This window comes from Canis lupus, chromosome 8, assembly GCF_048164855.1.
Source record: "Canis lupus baileyi chromosome 8, mCanLup2.hap1, whole genome shotgun sequence".
Taxonomy (NCBI): domain Eukaryota; kingdom Metazoa; phylum Chordata; class Mammalia; order Carnivora; family Canidae; genus Canis; species Canis lupus.
Window position 1 is genome coordinate 35,312,239 of NC_132845.1, and position 16,663 is coordinate 35,328,901.

A 16,663-nucleotide genomic window follows, 5' to 3' on the forward strand; every position below is an offset into this window, starting at 1 on the left:
AGAGTGGGTTTTGAATGCTGTTATTTTTTACCTTGGGGATTGGGCTACCCTGATTTGGACTATTTGGGGTACATGTAAGTGAAATTTTTATCCAAGTAGGAACTGTTACAAGTAAATGTCTTTTATATTGCTTTTAAGACTAAATTTTTTTTGCTGCTTTTATCAACAGAACATAAAAGCACATTTCCAATTATATTGTATTTCTCCACTATTTTTTTTATTGTGGTAAACCATACATAACATAAACTTTACCATCTTAATAATTTTTTAGTACATAGTTCAGTGGTCTGAAGTATATTCACATTGTGGCACAGCCGTCACCCACCATCTATCTCCAGAACTTTTTTTCACCTTTCCAAACTGAAACTCTACCCATTAAACACTAACTCCCCATTCCGCCTCCTCCCGGTCCTGATAACCATCACTCTACTTTGTCTTCATAAATTTGACTACTGTGATATGATACCTCATATAAGTAGAATCATACAATATTTGTCCTTTTGTGTTAATCATACTGTACTTTTGTAAAAAAAAGAATAATTGTCACCAGATTCACAAGTGTAACATAATTCACATCTGGCATACTGTCATCAGTGTCTAATGTACTGTAAGGGAACTGCATTCAGATCTCTGCCCTCTGAAGATATGAACAGAAAATTAATTACACCTTCAACAAACAAACTTAAAGCTTATGTTTTTGTTTTATGCTAAATTCACATTCAAATTTGAGACTGATTTGTATTCATTTTGGAGATAATACTGTTAAATATCTATGATTTAGAGATGGCATAATTTAAAAACAAGAATTTGGGAATGGGAGGAGCTTAGGGAAATGAGAAAATTGACTTGGACTTTATATAGTATATGGTGGACTTAAAGTAGCATGGTGCATATATAGAACACTGGTGTGCGATTTGGAAGACCTGTTTTGGAGTTCTAATTCTCCTACTTTCTAGCAGTTTGATATTGATTTTTTTTTTTAAGATTTTATTTATTTATTCATGAGAGACACACACACACACACAGCAGAAGCAGAGACACAGGGAGAGGGAGAAGCAGGCTCCATGCAGGGAGCCCGATGTGGGACTCAATCCCAGGACTCCAGGATCACACCCTGGGCTGAAGGCAGCACTAAACCGCTGAGCCACCTGGGCTGCCCTCTAGTAGTTTGATCTTGATGAAGACGTTCCACCTCCGTGGGCCTCAGTTTCTTACCTATAAATTGCTAGTGAATAGTCCAGCGTCTGAACTATTTTAAAATTCCTTTGAGTTTTATCATTCTAAGAATTAAGATTATGGTTCATGAAAATAGGGTTGAACTGCTTCTTAACCTACCTTGTTACAAAAAAGAATTTCTGATGATGCATAAGATTGACACTATAGTATAAATTTAAAATGAAACAAAAGCACAAAATAAAAGAGTGAGTAGAATGCCAGAAGACCAGGTCCACTTGCTGACTGTTTTTGTGCTAGGATTGTAAGGCTGGTTCTATATGAACATCCATAACCAAGAAGCCTGGGATGGGCTTTTATATTTTGGCCTATCACCAAGTCCTGCCTGGAGTCAAAGATCAAGGAAAAGATAATGAAAAAAGCAAACAATCTGGTACAATTTGTGGGGAGGTTGGGTTATCCTATTAGAAGATGGAATAAGTGGATACGTTAGTTTTGGGGCCTGAACAGACAAGATCTTAGCTATAGTGAGGATTCTTAACCTGGGGCTTTCGGGCTCCAAAGATAAAGCTGTATTCCTGTATGTTGGTTTCCCTTGTAATTCTCTGAATTTTATTTTATGCATTTTTAAATATTCTGAGAAGAGGTCCATAGGTTTTGTCAGACTGTTAGAGGGATCCATGATAAAAAAAGAATTATAACCCCTGTATAGTGAGTTAAACAAGCAGGTTAGTGGTAATTGGAATATGCCATTTAGAATGTAGTCCCTGAACAGCTCTTGGATGCATGAAATCTTGCCCAGGTTTTTTCTTTGGTGAAGATTTTTAATGAGCAGTAGTCAGAGTACTTTCCCTTATTTCTCTGGTAATTCTCTCAAGTTGATTTCTTTTCATGGAATCACAAAGACTATTAAATGAATCCAATTTTAACAGCTGCAAATTTGTTCTTAAGTGTATTTCAAGCTCATATGGCTCTCTAGTATCAATATTGCTAGTAGCAGCCTAAGTGTGAATGTGCGTTTCTGGCAAAGAACAGATTTTCATTTTAATTGACACTTTCTTTTAAATACTAAATCTTGGATGCCACGAGGTTTCCTCATAGTAGTTGTAAGTGCTAAATCTGTACTTGACTTCACCACTTCCTGTCAAGATAAATGGAAGCTTCTTTTCCCCTCAGAGTAGTTAAAAGAAATAATTTTTACTTGTTGTCTGTATGGGGGAGATGTTGTTTTCAGCCAGGCTTCCCATGGATTCAACTGCAAAGATTTTTAGTGCCTAAAGCAAGATCAGCTGCCTTTTTTGTTCTGAAACATGTAGCAGTTAAAATGCAAATTTTAGCTTTGCTTATTCTAAATTTTGTGATTGAGGGGTATCTGGCTGGCTCAGTTGGTAGAGCATGCAGCTCTCGATCTCGGGGTTGTGAGTTTGAGTCCCATGTTAAGTGTAGAGATTGCTTAAATAAATACACTTAACAAAAAAAAAATTCTGTGATTGAGAAGTGGTAGCAATAAAATCATTAATACTCCAAGTGAAAGTGTGTTGAAATCTTTAAGTTTATTCAGAAAGTGTCATATATCTGAAGGGCACCTGAGTGGCTCAGTCTGTTAAGTGTCTGACTCTTGATCTCAGCTCAGGTCTGGATCTCAGGGTCATGAGTTCAAGCCCCACACTGGGCTCCATGCATGGCATGGAGCCTACTTAAAAAAAAAAGTGCCTTATATACCTGATACAGTTACTTACAGAGATAAATTAGGAAACTCAGTCTTTATGGCAATTGTGGGGGCAAAGCGATAGTCTGCTTAATAAAGATGATCAGTTTTGGATGTGTACCTTAGAAATTAACATAAACTCACATCTCCTATCCAGTGATTCAGATCTCTGAGCTAAGGTTTGTTAGTAAAAAACAGTGGTAGATTTACTGAGGTCTTGTTTTTAATTGTTTTCTTTTGCAGAACGTGAAGGTTTGTTGCTTTCTTTAGGATAGTTCATCTAAAAACTTAGTCTTGAATTTCATAAATGGCTGCTTTTATATAGGATTTCTTTCTGTGACTCTAACCACACAGCTTTTATGTTCCTTCCCTTCAGTTTATGTTTGTGATCATTAGAGTAACCCTGTGAAGTAGTAGAGAAGTTATCTTCATTTATAGATGAGTGACTCAAGGCTCAGAGAAATGAAATATTTATACCTTTTAGTAAGTTATACTGGGTCTTTGACTTCTGGCCTTGTGTTCTTTAAACTGCACTAGCTATCCCACTCTGAAAAGAATGTATGGGACACAGTTGCAATCATGTAGAAGTCCATCTCTAAGGGAGAATGGAATCTTTCTTCTGCCATGGTATGCTGACCTATGATTTTTCTGCTTGAAATTAGCCAGATTCCAAGCCTGTTTATGGAATGTTTACAAGAGGAGTGATGAGGATTAGAAGAGCCCGCAGTCCTTGAGATTTTCTTTGATGATAATATCTGTAACTGCATCAAATACAAATTTGACATTCTGTGTGTCTGTAGCACAGGTCATGTGACTGTAGATTTCTTTGACATCTTTTCGCATGTTGAGGTCAAGGAACTGACTCTTGATGTAATTCCCTGCATCTTCAAAAGAGTTGTTTCCTGGTTTTCCAGAAAAAATAGTGAAGAAGTGGGATAAATTAACCCTTCTTAGCTACGTACTTACTTTTTGGGTGACCACTTTGACCCTCAAAATGTATTGGACAGCTGCAGTTCGGGGCCTGTTTTTGGAGGGAGGATCCTCTCCTCTTTTGCACTCCAGTGTTTATCACTTGAGTTGAGCGACAAAATTGAGGAGAGGGATCTTTGTGTCCCCACCCTTGATTTCTGGTAGATATCCTTTGAACAGTCAGTGGCTCTCCTGCATCTGACATCTGTTCTGTTCCAGGGGCATCTGAATTTAAACCTATGACCAAATACCCAGGTTTCTCAGATTAGACATCCAAGTATCACTTGGACATCACAAAGCTCATAAGAGGAACTGAGTATTAAGGGATAAGGGATCATCAACCCAGCCAAGCAAAGGAGTTATACACTTAGTACTTCTTAAAGACAGGTTCCTTTATGTATCTTTGGTATAGGAAATGAGGCAATCACCAGTCATTACCAAGCAAGCATTACCGTTGTCTCCGGGGCTTGAGACTTACCATCATACTCTGGAAAACAAATGCTGAGATGGACTTTCTTGATTTTTTCCTCAAAGAGGTCCTTCTTGTTGAGAAAGAGGACAATAGAAGTGGCGGCAAAGAACTTGTGGTTACATATGCTGTTGAAGAGGTGCAATGACTCATGCATACGATTCTAGTAGGAGGAAACACCATTAGAGATTTCAGACTGAGCTAACAGGGTAGTGTCTACTTCCTGTTCTTCTCCTTGGAGAGATTAGTGCTCTGAATGTAAGAGGGATGTTGGGGAACAGCTTATCTCCTTTTGGTGGGTGGGATAGAACCAAAGAGATACAGCTGCTCTTCTAATCCTCTTTCTGTCATTGGGACAGATAACTGAGCTTTTCTGAATTTCAGTTTCCCTATCTCTTAGGGTTATTATGGAAGTTCAATGAGATCAAGTATGTAGTGTCCATGACAGTGGTTGGCATATAGGTGTACAGTAACTGTTATGCTGATCTTAGGCTGCTGGGGTACTGTGAGGGACTTCGACATCTGTAAGTCCTGCTGATACAGGGTTGAAACTAGGCCTGAGTTATCATGTCCCCATATGTGTCTCCAGGATGATTTTGATAGGCTTCTGTTAAAGAGTCCTGGATCTCAGTTTGGGCAGGAACATAATAGGGACTATTGCCTTGGTGTCAAATGGTAAGGGCCAGAGAATTTCTCAGTGCCGCACCACAAGTACTTCTGCCTTATTTCCTCATGTGATTGGAACTTTTGAGTGAGTGAGGAGTGGTGCTGTGTATCTGAGAGTCTAGGTGTTGCCAAGTGCCCCAGACCAGCCTATTTTCAAGGAGCAGGCCTTGAGGGATCCCTGGGTGGCGCAGCGGTTTGGCGCCTGCCTTTGGCCCAGGGCGCGATCCTGGAGACCCGGGATCGAATCCCACATCGGGCTCCCGGTGCATGGAGCCTGCTTCTCCCTCTGCCTGTGTCTCTGCCTCTCTCTCTTTCTCTCTCTGTGACTATCATAAATAAATAAATAAATTTAAAAAAAATTAAAAAAAAAAAAAGGAGCAGGCCTTGAGGGTTTGAAGTATTCTGTTAGTTGACTTGTGCTCAATCTTTTCATCTAATGAAGAAAGAAATCAACTTTTTGTGGCTTTTGTCATTGCTAATACTCCTGCAGAACCCCTTAAAACCTCGTAGACTTTGGGGTTAAAGACAGAAGAGATCTTGAAAAAATCAAATTTGGCTAGAAGATATTCTTAGAGCTCTAATGTGAACTTGAACTACCAGGGAGAAGGGAGAACTGAAGCAAGAGATGGGAGTGTAGTAGCTTTGTTTGATGTGGGTGAGCTGTGGGCCTCCATTAGCATTTTTCCATGCCTGATACCCTGTCTCAAACTCCAAAGGTAATTGGCTGGGCTGACACTTGGCATGCAGATTAAGCTCTGCAGGCTCAAGAGACTCAGTCTCAGGTAGTCTTCCAGCTGCCAATTTAAGTGGCATGTAAGAAATCTGGTTTGCCAGTTTCTCCTTAGTCCTGTTGACAGTACATATTTAGGCTTCCAAGTGAGGTTAGTCCAACCCCTCTATCCTGTTGCACAAAGATACACATCATACGTTATTTTTCTGCTCTATCATTTTCACCTCCTATCCTTTATTTCCGTAGGCAGCCTGAGAAAGTCCTAAGTGTAACTCCTGTGCTTTGCGAATCCAGTTGTGTTTCCTTGTCCCCTTAATACTCAGTTCCTCTTGTAAGCTCTGTGATGTCCAAGTTATTCTTGGATGTCTAAATCTGAGACCAAGCTCACTCTCAGTAAATTTGGAGCTCTAAAGTGCTAACCTGGAACCTGTAAAGGAGTTTTTTCTAGAATTACTGCCTGAGACGTTGATTTGTGTGCTAGAGGACTGCTAGACTGTCTTGAAAGCAGCCAAGTTGAAGAATTGGTGACATAAAGCTTAGAGGAAGGATCACGGGGGAGCTCTCAAAAGTTGCTTGGTACAAAGGCCACTTACTACTTCGTCGTCTTCCACTAGCACCATATCATAGGCACTGAGGGCTGCACAGAAAATGATGCAAGTGACTCCCTCAAAGCAGTGTATCCACTTCTTTCTCTCTGATCTTTGCCCTCCCACGTCAAACATCCTGAGGGAAAAAACAGCACATGCTCTAGAGAGGTGGCTACTTTGGGGCCATTTGGCAGTGAGATGGGAAAGGAGGAGAAATAGGATAGTCATTCAGATTGGGCTTTAGTGAAGGCCAGGAAGCATGCCCTTGCCCTTTTTTGGTATCTGAGGTGTCCCCAGGAGCCAAGTGTGTATCTGCAGTGCCCTAGGGAACTGTGTACTCACCTGAAATTCAAGTCTTTGACAGAAAACTTGGTCTCAATGATGCCTGTTGTTTTGACTCTGGATCGAAGCACATCTTGCTCATTAGGGAGGTAGTCAGGGGCTGTAATCCGGTCTAATTGGTTCAGGTAGCTAGAGAAGAGAGCTTGGAATTGATGACATTAAACTTTCCACAGCCACTGCCAAGAAAGGTAGAGGGTCTTACCCAAAGCTACACAACTAACTTGGTGATAGAATCAAGACTAGAATCCATATTGTTAAACCTAGGGTTCTTCCCTTCAGATCCCCTTGTGTCCTTACAAAAGGGAGTGTGGGATGGGCTGAGAGGCATGGGGTTCTAGCCCATATAAGTCAACTCAGGTAAATTTTCCTTAAGTTTTGCATGACTACAAGGTTTTCTAGACCCTCAGTGAGATTTGGTGGTTTAAATGGGTGCCAAAAGTTCCGTGAAGACCTAAGAATAGACTAAAAGACATCAGAGACATTAAGAGGTGTCAATTGGTGCAATGTATCAACATAATTTATATCCTGAATCAAGTTGGGGAGCAAACATTTGAGATAACTGGGGAAACTTAAATTAGCACTTGCTTGGATATTTGATGATATTAAGGAATTATTAAATATTCAGGTGTGATGATTATGTTACAGTTTTTTTTTTTAAACGGGCCTCTTTTTTTTTTTTTTTTTTTTTGAGATGCATAATGAAATTTTTAGGGTGTAATGAGAGGATATCTGGGACTTCGTTCAAAATAATCCAGTGGGAGATGAAAGTACAATGAAACAAGCATGGCCATGAGTTGTTAACCGTTGAAGCCAGGTGATTCACTATATTCTGCTTTCATATATGTTTGACAGTTACCATAAAAAATTTTAAAAAGACAGGAAGGCAGATATGAAGTGAGATGACAGAAAAAGGGAAGGAAAACTGACAAGTGCCTACTGTATGTCAGGCTTTTGCACCTTTAAATGGTCATTTAACCTCATACACTTTCCTAATTTCATATCCCCTTTTACAGATGAAGGAAAATTCAGAACAGTTAAATGACTTGTCCAAGGTCAAGAGGCAATGTGATATATTGTAAAAAGCCTTCAGCTTAGTGGTCAAATAGAACTGGATTCAAATCCAGCTGCTGCCATCTATCAATATGACTTTGGGCAAATTAATTAATCTCTCTGAACCTCAGTTTTTCATCTATAAATGGGACTAATAATTACTGTATCTCAAAGGTTCACTGTGCAGACCAAATGAGATGGTGTACCTAGTGCACCTGGTGGTGCCTTGGCCTTGGTGAGTAGTGCTCTGTGGGTGGTAGATGATCACTGTACTACAGAATTAGGTGACAGAAGAGGGGTTGAATCCAAGTCTGTTTGACTGCAAAGTTCCTGCCCATCTAGGATAGAGACCACGTTGTTAGAGGTAGACTTGACGTGCATCTGTGTACCTTATCATTTTGGAACCAGCCTTGCAAAGTTGCTTCTTTTCAATCCCCTGACCGACTTCCTTTCATTTGCCCGGAAAATGTCTGTCCCGTGCCCTGGCCCCCTGACATGAGATGCTGTGGGTGAAGGAGGCTTTAGTTTCTGGTTAGTGGCCTAAGTAGAGCCTAGATTACCAGCTAGAAAATTCCACCCTGGAAAGACCATCACGAATCATGCGCCTCCTGGGAGAACATGTGGCAGGACTGCAGGTCGGTCTTCGCATTCATGGTTCTAAAGGACAGGCTATGTGTATGAATTAATGAAGAGGACAGCAGTCTGACGGCTACTAAACAGAGCACCTTCGATTGAATTTTGGGGGTCTTCAGCTCTGTAGGCTGCAGTGAGCCAGCGTAAAGCAATACAGAGTGTGACAGCTATGGCAGTGTCCATCTAAGGGCATCACATTCAAAGCATAGTAGAACACTGCTCAAGCCTAAACAGGAGTCCAGGCTGAATTCAGTCCTTGGGACTCCAGCTTTCAGTGCCTGAAATTTTAGGCTGGGTGTGATTTCTCTTGAAAATCCTGGTTGCTTACGCCTCATCCCACCCCTTCCCCAGAGTCTTACTAAGATGCTGAATCATTGAGCTGGTACTCTGCAGCTCGGTCGAAGCAGGCTTGCACCCCACCATCCTTCCACAACTTCCCGATGACCTCCACCAGCTCGGGAGGCATGGTGCCTTCCTCAATAGAGTCAGCCAGGTTGTTGAGCTGTCGCCCAGAATCCTGTAAGGCAAAGACCTGGCTGAGAACTGCACAGGAGTAATGGCTTTCCAGGAGACTCCTGGGACTACTGCTGAAAGGAACGCATTTTGCATTGCTACTGAAGCCTAAGATGGAGATGCTAAGAAAACACTGATAATTTTGAATGTGCTTCGGGTATATAGAAGGTGGTAATTTATCCAGTCCTGGGATGCTTAGGGGAAAACAGAGGTTCCAGGGGCTTCCTCTTTGGTGTTTCTACCTTCCAGCCTTAGTCTAAAAGGGTACTGCCACTTTAGTGGGTCTTCCGCTACAGTAAGGTTGGAATTTAAAAACCAGATTGAGGGATCCCTGGGTGGCGCAGCGGTTTGGCGCCTGCCTTTGGCCCAGGGCGCGATCCTGGAGACCCGGGATCGAGTCCCACGTCGGGCTCCCGGTGCATGGAGCCTGCTTCTCCCTCTGCCTGTGGCTCTGCCTCTCTCTCTCTCTCTGTGACTATCATAAATAAAAAAAATAAATAAAAATAAAAAATAAAAACCAGATTGACCATGAAATAGACAACATGGGAGACAGGAAACCACCTTTGGTCTCTCTGTGGTTCCAATTTAGGAAAAGGCCAATACTGGAACTAGGGATTTAGCTTGTAAAAGTTCCATGGCCAGGGTAGGGAGCCCAAGGAGAGCAATTTAAATGGTAAAATAAGACAAAAAGGCAGAGGAAGCTGAAAGCAGATTTTTGTAATTTGTTGTAAGGTAGGGATTGCACACTTTTCCAGAACTGAAGTAAAAACTGGAAGCTCAGTAGGTGGGATTTAGTTACATGAAACTTTTTTTGGCCCATGTTTCCTCATAGCTTGTTGGCTGCTGTTTCTTCTCATTAGCTTTTCCTCCCACCCTTAACCACATACTGTTAACCACCTACCGCACAGCTTGGTTCAGCATAGTCAATACCCAGTGTGGACATGGCCCGGATGATAGCCAGAATGGACTGCAGCACATTCCCATAGATAATGGCCTTATACTCCAGGCACTCCTCTGGTGAATAGCCATCCTGATGGATGATCCTGCAAGGAGTAGACACCCAGCCCTTAAGTGGACCTGAATAACCAGACCTAAGGGATTGAGAATCTGGAAGGATTTAAAGTGTCATGAGAACCCAATTTCTATGCCTATGGCTGTCCCAAAGTAAAGAGTGAGGAGAAAAGGGCATATAGATGAGGGACATTGGAGATCAGGTTCTTTATATCCTTTACATCTGGGTTCCTTGAGGCCGAAGAGCCCTTCATCCTCCATGCTTCTATGGGCTCTTCTGACTTCACCCTACCTCAGTCCTCTGGGGCTTTTTTCCTACTCACTTCATCTGTTTGACGATAGTGCTCTTTCCTGACTCACCAGCACCTGCAGGGAGAAATGCTTATGCTTCAGATTTCCACCAGTTCTCCCCAACCCTCCAGTAGACGGCCTGTAAGAAGTCCAAGCTAGAACTTGTTTGGGAGCCTTGTTAGGGGAGAACACATAGGGTTGATTGCTGCCCTCAATTTCTGACCACCTTGAGCTCAGGCCATTCAGTATGGATTTAGAGCAGAGTTTCTCAGCCTCGGGACTGTTGACATTTTGGGCTGGGCAATTCTTTTTTGTGGGGGACTGTCCTGTGAATCGTAGGGTGTTTAGCAAGCATTCCCCGGCCTCTGGAGGCTAGCAGCACTCTTCCCTTCCAGTTGTGACAACTAAAAACGTCTCTAGACATTTCCCAGTGTCCCAAGGAGGTGCAGGGAGTGATGGCAAAATTTCATTGAGAACCACTGATAGATTCAAGGGAATTCCTTTAATACCTTTCTTCTATTTTTACTCAGGAGAGTGATCTTGGGGCAGTATTGCAGATTTCACTGAAATATTATTTTTTTATCATCTTGCTTTTTCCTTTATTGGCTAAAATGCCCTACCATCCTCTCATTCACACTCCGCTCCCCCTCCATATGCCCTTCAACCCTCTCCCCCTGTCTGCACTGCCCTGATACGTTAACCCCCTCCCACTTAACCTGTGCTTGCTTGTTCCCTCTAAGCTGCTTATCCTGTATGTGGAAGAAAGCTGCTTAGGCTTAAAAGATCTCTCAGTGGCCTTGCCATCTCTTTCCCCTTCTGTAGGTTCTTGGGCTCCTTGGAGTCTGGTTCCAGCTTATAGTGGTATGCTCACAGATCAGCTGGGGAAGAGGAGGTGCAATGGGTTCAAAATAGCCGAGCCAGCTAATCTGCTGCTGCACAGACCCCACCTGCTCCAACTTGCCTACCTTTGTACTACCATTGGAGTTTTTACCTCTAAGCCAGGTGTCCCAAACTCTTCATTGTCTTGGTTCTATTTACAGCTGTGACCACTTACTCTGACCAATAGAAGTGTTTTTCTTTTTTCAGCACAGACCTGTGATCTGCTTAGGAGCTCATCATGTTGATGGACCTCCCATCTGGCAGGGGCTCTGAGGGCAACTACTCAACAGAAAGCCAGGAAAGGACCGCCGTAAAGACTCCATTCCTCCTCCCTCAGGCTCCTTAGTTCTAAAATGTATATGAATTGTGTACTGGAAGCAAAGAGAAGGAACCAGTTTGCTTGGCACGAAGCAGTAGGCCTGTCCCTGGGACTACATGGCACTGATTATATGGTAGGACTTCTGAGTCCTTGACTCAGAGCTCTGACTGGAGATTCAGTAACTGTCTGCAAGCCTAGGGTTCACGGTATTTGCCAAGCTGTGAATTGTTAGGTTTGGTTAGATTTAGAGATGGATAGGTCTGCCCCAGCCCTTGCACTAATTCTGGTTCAAGGAAGAGCAGAACAATTCCAGGGTAGCTTTGGCATTCTGCACCTCTTTGGGGTGGCTGTGCTCAGCCCTAGAGCCCTGATTCCCTAGACCAAGACCCGATGGGGAAAGGAAAAATGACCTGCCATCCCTCCCCTCTCCATGGGTGGGCTAAGACCCACCTACCATCCAGGATAAGCAGGAAGGAGCAGTACCTTCTCCTTCTCTGGCTCATCTTCCCATCTTGCTCACCCAGCAATAGCAGCTTGACAGTCTTGGCTTCCTTGTCAGCATCCTCCTGCAGCTTCTTTTCTAACTCCTTGGACCTCTTGGCCAGTTCTTTGTCCTCAGCACTGACTCCACTCCCCATCTTTTTGCTGTCTCCTCCTCAGCTGTTTCTTCTGGCCCTTAAGCTTCTTCTCTAGAGCTTCCTGTCTGTGAGATGGAAGATAAGGAAAAAATAAAATGGGATGAGTATCCCTTTTGTAGTCCTCCTAAAAAGCTGGTCTATAGGGGCCTCGGTGAGGAAGCAGGCTCTAGGTTCTTATACCCTGCCTGTCTTGGCCGAGACTCCCTATCCAGCTGGAGGTCTACTTAGTCTAGGGATTGTAGGCTTTATATCTAGCAATGTGACGGAGCAAAGCCAATTAAGAGCTCAGTATGACAAAGGGCAGAGACTTGTATTTATGTAACTAGGAAAATGATCTGCTGGATTCTCACACAGGAGGATAGGATGCGGGAAACTGAAGCTCTCTGGAATGAGATCACAGTTGACCCATCCTTTTGAGGGGCTGATCCCCTAAAAATCCCTTCCTGGGATTCACTTGCATCTTAGCACTAGAGATTAAAGACATAAATGCAGGAAGCTCTGCCCATCCTGAGATTCCAGATTTTAGGGTCTTGGTTTCAAGGGCTTCAAGGCATCAGAGCACCCTCTCCATCATACCAGGCTGGTTCTGGCAAAGGTGGTTTTGTTAAAGGTGGTGCCCTATCTGGAAAGATTATAAATGTTTCCTCCAGTGACTGCTGCACCAGGAAGCTCTTATCATCCTTTCTCTTGGCTCATCTCTTTGTATGTGCTTCTTCTGTTAATAGCACTTATAACTTCATACTGTACTTTACTTTACAAATGGGTTTCCCCCAGGGTGAATTCCTCCCCCTGCGGGTCTGGGACCAAATCTGATTCATCTTTGAATGCTTCAGACCTTGTAGTTTGTTAGTGAACCATCAGTAAAGGTTTGGTGACTAAATGAAGGAAAAGGGGTATGTGTACAGAGAATGGGGCTGCGTCCCCTTAATCCACTAAAGCCACCTAAAGGCCCAATTTCAGTTGGTGAGTGAACTTCTGCTGGCATTTAGAGTGGGGATCTATGTTGCCTCATATAACAAACTGCTTCCTTGGGAACTTGGACTCTGGCTTTGCAAACGTCGGGATGGCCCTCGCTCTGGTCCTCATCCCAGCTGTCCCTTCCTGGGGAGAAATGCTAGAGTGCAGTCCAGCAGTTGCCTCTCAGACCTATCGAAGACTCTCTCCATTGGTCGTATTTCTCTATACCAGTTATTTCAGTTTAATTAAATGAGTTGCTGGTGGAGCCTCCTCAGAAGAAGACATTTCAGAACTTTGCTACCCAAAATGTGACACAAAATGGTCTTGGCCCAGCACAGATCAACTAGGAACTTCTTAGAAATGCAAGATCTTAAGCCTTAACCTAGACCTTCTGATTCAGAACCTGTGTTGTAACAGGATTGCAGGTGACTCTAAGGATGTTAACATTTGCAAAGTGCTTCTCTAGAAAGTAGAGGGAACTGTTTTTTACTCAAACCTGCCTAATTGTGAGGATCACCTGAGATGCTGATTTCTGTGTGTCATAAAATCTTCAATATCACTGATTGGAAGATCACTCAGATTTCAAAGATACTAAGATACCCTGTATATTTTTAAAGAGGTGTGTTTTAGGGCAGCCCGGGTGGCTCAGCGGTTTAGTGCCGCCTGCAGCCCAGGGCGTGATCCTGGAGACCCAGGATCAAGTCCCATGTTGGGCTCCCTGTAGGGAGCCTGCTTCTCCCTCTGCCTCTCTCTCTCTCTCTCTCTCTCTGTCTCTCATGAATAAATAAATAAAAATCTTTAAAAAAAATGAGGTGTGTTTTAGAAATACTATGTTCTGGTAATGGTGCTAATTTCAGAGACTGAGAAGCTATTTTAAGCCAATATAGGTGATTATCATCATGTGGCAAGTTTGAAAAAAGAAAAGATCTTGAATAGTGGTTCTCAACTTTTGGTGTAACTTGGAATTTACCTAGGGAGCTTTAAAAAGCCTACTGATCTAATTGGTCTGGAATATAGTCTGGACATGAAGATAGCCAAATTTCCCCAGGTGATTCTAATGTGTATCCAAAGACTTGAGGATTTAACTTGAGTTCGAAGGGTTTAATGTGCTCCTTTCCTTTTCGAGTAGAAATGTGCTGCAGTGGCCCATATACACTCGGATGGAGAAAGGGGGCAGTAGCACCTGGATCTCCTACCTTCTAGGTGGCCTGAGCCACTGCTGAGCATCTTCTTCCTTCCACCACCTTTCAGTTGCATATCTGAGTATCTGGCTGAGAACCTCTGGGCTTGGAGCCCAGCCTCTCAGGGCTGATGGAGAAATAGGTAGCCACCAAGGTGCCTTCCATAGTGATCATGTTTTTCCCAATCAGAACTTGGCAAGTGCTTCTCGACTTAAGAGAAAACAGGAGAGTGTCTTTGAAATTGTGACTGTCTTGGAATCTTCGTTATAAAGTTTGAGTAATCATACCTCCCCAGCCCTGCCCTAGCCTACCCACAATATTGGTAGCCTACACGCAGGCCAGAGCTATGCCGAAGCTGCCTCTGTTCAGAGCAGGGGACTGCCAGGAACTGCTAGACAAGTTATGTGGCTCCTCTCAGTTCATTCTCACACTAACTTCAAGGTAACTACTCTGTCCCCAGTTTACAGACCAGATAACTTGAGACTTGAGGGTTCAGAAATTTGTTCGAGGTCATGTAGTATAATAAGCAGACAAGTCAGGTGCTCTTTCTCTCACCTGGACATAAGCAGCCAGTAAAGAATACTTGGACAAAAAAAGTCAAATGCATGACCTTGCTAACAGTAGCCCTTGCGTTGTTAAAGGAACCACTAACTTGTTCCACACACGGGGAAAATGTTCAAGCTGTTCCTTTTTTTTTTTTTTTTTTTAAGATTTTATTTGTTTATTCATGAGAGATACAGAATGAGAGGTGGGGGGCAGAGACACAGGCAGAGGGAGAAGCAGGCTCCATGCAGGGAGCCCGATGCGGGACTCGATGCGGAACTCGATCCCAGGACTCCAGGATCATGCCCTGGGCCGAAGGCAGGCGCTAAACCGCTAAGCCACCCAGGGATCCCAAGCTGTTCCTTTTTCAGCCACCACCTCTGCAAGCTTCAGGGCTGCTTCTACTTGTTTCCTAGTTTGCTGGGCTCCCCCTCCCACTACTAAAGCTGAGTAAGGGAGCTCCTGACCCTCGCCTGGCCCCTAAGTGTGCTGACCCATCTTGACACCAGTGACCTCTTGCCTTCCATCTTCAACTCCTGTGCTTTTCCTGAGCTGTTGTACCTTGTTACTGCATTTGAGTTCCTGGTGGAATAGGGAAGACATGTAGGTCCTGTTCCCATTTAGCAGCTCAGAAAGATGATCCTCCCACTAAGAAACAGGTTAGTATCAGAATCAGCCAGAGCTCAGGAATCCTGATAGCCAAATCAGCTTGACAGAAGACTCACCATTTCCCAACAAATTTGGTCCTGCCTGCCTAGCTGAGGGGAGATCTCAGGATCTGTTCTCCCCTCAGTGCTGGAGACTGTGGGTAACGCCTCATGCCTCATCCCGGCTGCAGTGGGGGTGAAATGAATGAGGAACTGCCTTCAGGACCTTCCAGTGCAAAGGAAGAGGAGGGGCAAATTCACAGAGAATGTTTAATTAAAGGAACACTGTGCTGGAGAATTCTGAGCTGTTTAGAACCTAACCTCCACCCCTGGTAGAAAAGACAATTACACACACATTTAACTGTCAGACTGAAAAATTCTGTACAAGAAAGGAGGGAGCGACTAAAATGAACAGACTTTCAACAGAGAAGCAGAACAACAATAGAAACGGGGGTAAGGCATTTTGGGGAGAGGAAAGCCCGAGAGAAGGCTTGGAGGCCCGAGGCGCAAACTGCTCAGGGAAGACTGAGAAACGGGATGCGGGATGCGAGCCGAGCCCCGGGGAGAGGACAGCAAATGCATTGAGGCTAGCCAGCCAGGGCCTCGGTGGCGGCGTGGCTAAAACCATTTGAAGACATAAGTACAGGTGGATACAGCTGCGTGTGACTAGACAGTTGGCAGATAGGTCGGGGGTGACGGGGCGGCTGCTTGGAAGAGCTGAGGCACGGGAGCTGGGCAGTGTGGTTCCAGAAGGATCTAGGCATAGGGGATGCTTTGGGAAACTTGTGGCCGAGGATCTGGGTGAGGCTGCCGGCCTTCCCTCCCCAGTCCGGTGTGGGCAGAGTAGTCTGGCCCAGGGGGGGAGGCTGACCTCAGCGTGGGCTGCAGGCCAGAGGCTAATAGAAGCAAGCGTTCTTCAGAGAATTAAGGAGCACACTTGACTGGGGCCCTGGGGTTCAGGGAGGGCCATTTAAGGAACCATCTGGTGAATATGGTAGGAGGAGAGGAAGCTGAGTTTAGAGCTAGGGAAGATCCCAGAGGCTCAAAGAAAACATTTAGAACCCAACATGAAAGACGCTGGAGGCCAAGGGGGATGACTCACTCTTTCATTTCCCAAACTGTTCTACTCGACAGTGAACCCCACTGAGATTTTTTTGCTGGTGTTGTGTAGGTGGGGAGATCGATGCGTAGCTGTTGTAATCAGGACACACTTCCTAGCAGGGAGGGTGTACCAAGTGGCCTGAAATAGGGGAGGGTTACTGGGTGGAGGGTGTGTTGCAGATGGGACTAGGGAGGAGCTTGAAGGGACTTGTGAACCGGTTTGCCTGGGTAAGGTGGAGGGCAGGGATTGCCACCT

At 44.1% G+C, this 16,663-nt stretch overlaps 1 protein-coding gene across 1 annotated transcript; it reads right to left on the reverse strand.

Moving 5' to 3' along the window:
- Positions 1–970: 970 nt before the first annotated feature.
- GNAT2 (G protein subunit alpha transducin 2) lies at positions 971–12,039 on the reverse strand. Its single transcript, XM_072834882.1, has 8 exons — positions 11,861–12,039; positions 10,175–10,217; positions 9,742–9,883; positions 8,687–8,844; positions 6,645–6,773; positions 6,309–6,438; positions 4,329–4,482; positions 971–3,783 (listed from the first exon to the last, which is right to left on the reverse strand). Exons 1-8 carry the CDS (start codon positions 11,976–11,978, stop codon positions 3,593–3,595), a joined length of 1,065 nt encoding a protein of 354 aa, XP_072690983.1. The 5' UTR covers positions 11,979–12,039; the 3' UTR covers positions 971–3,592.
- Between the last annotated feature and the right edge of the window lie 4,624 nt (positions 12,040–16,663).

Coding starts and splice junctions, on each gene's coding strand:
- GNAT2 (XM_072834882.1), bottom strand. CDS start 11,978: ATGGGGAGTGGAGTCAGTGCTGAGGACAAAGAACTGGCCAAGAGGTCC. Junction 10,218..11,860: donor TGTCAAGCTGCTATTGCTGG/GTGAGCAAGATG, acceptor TTCTCCCTGCAG/GTGCTGGTGAGTCAGGAAAG. Junction 9,884..10,174: donor ACTATCGTCAAACAGATGAA/GTGAGTAGGAAA, acceptor TACTCCTTGCAG/GATCATCCATCAGGATGGCT.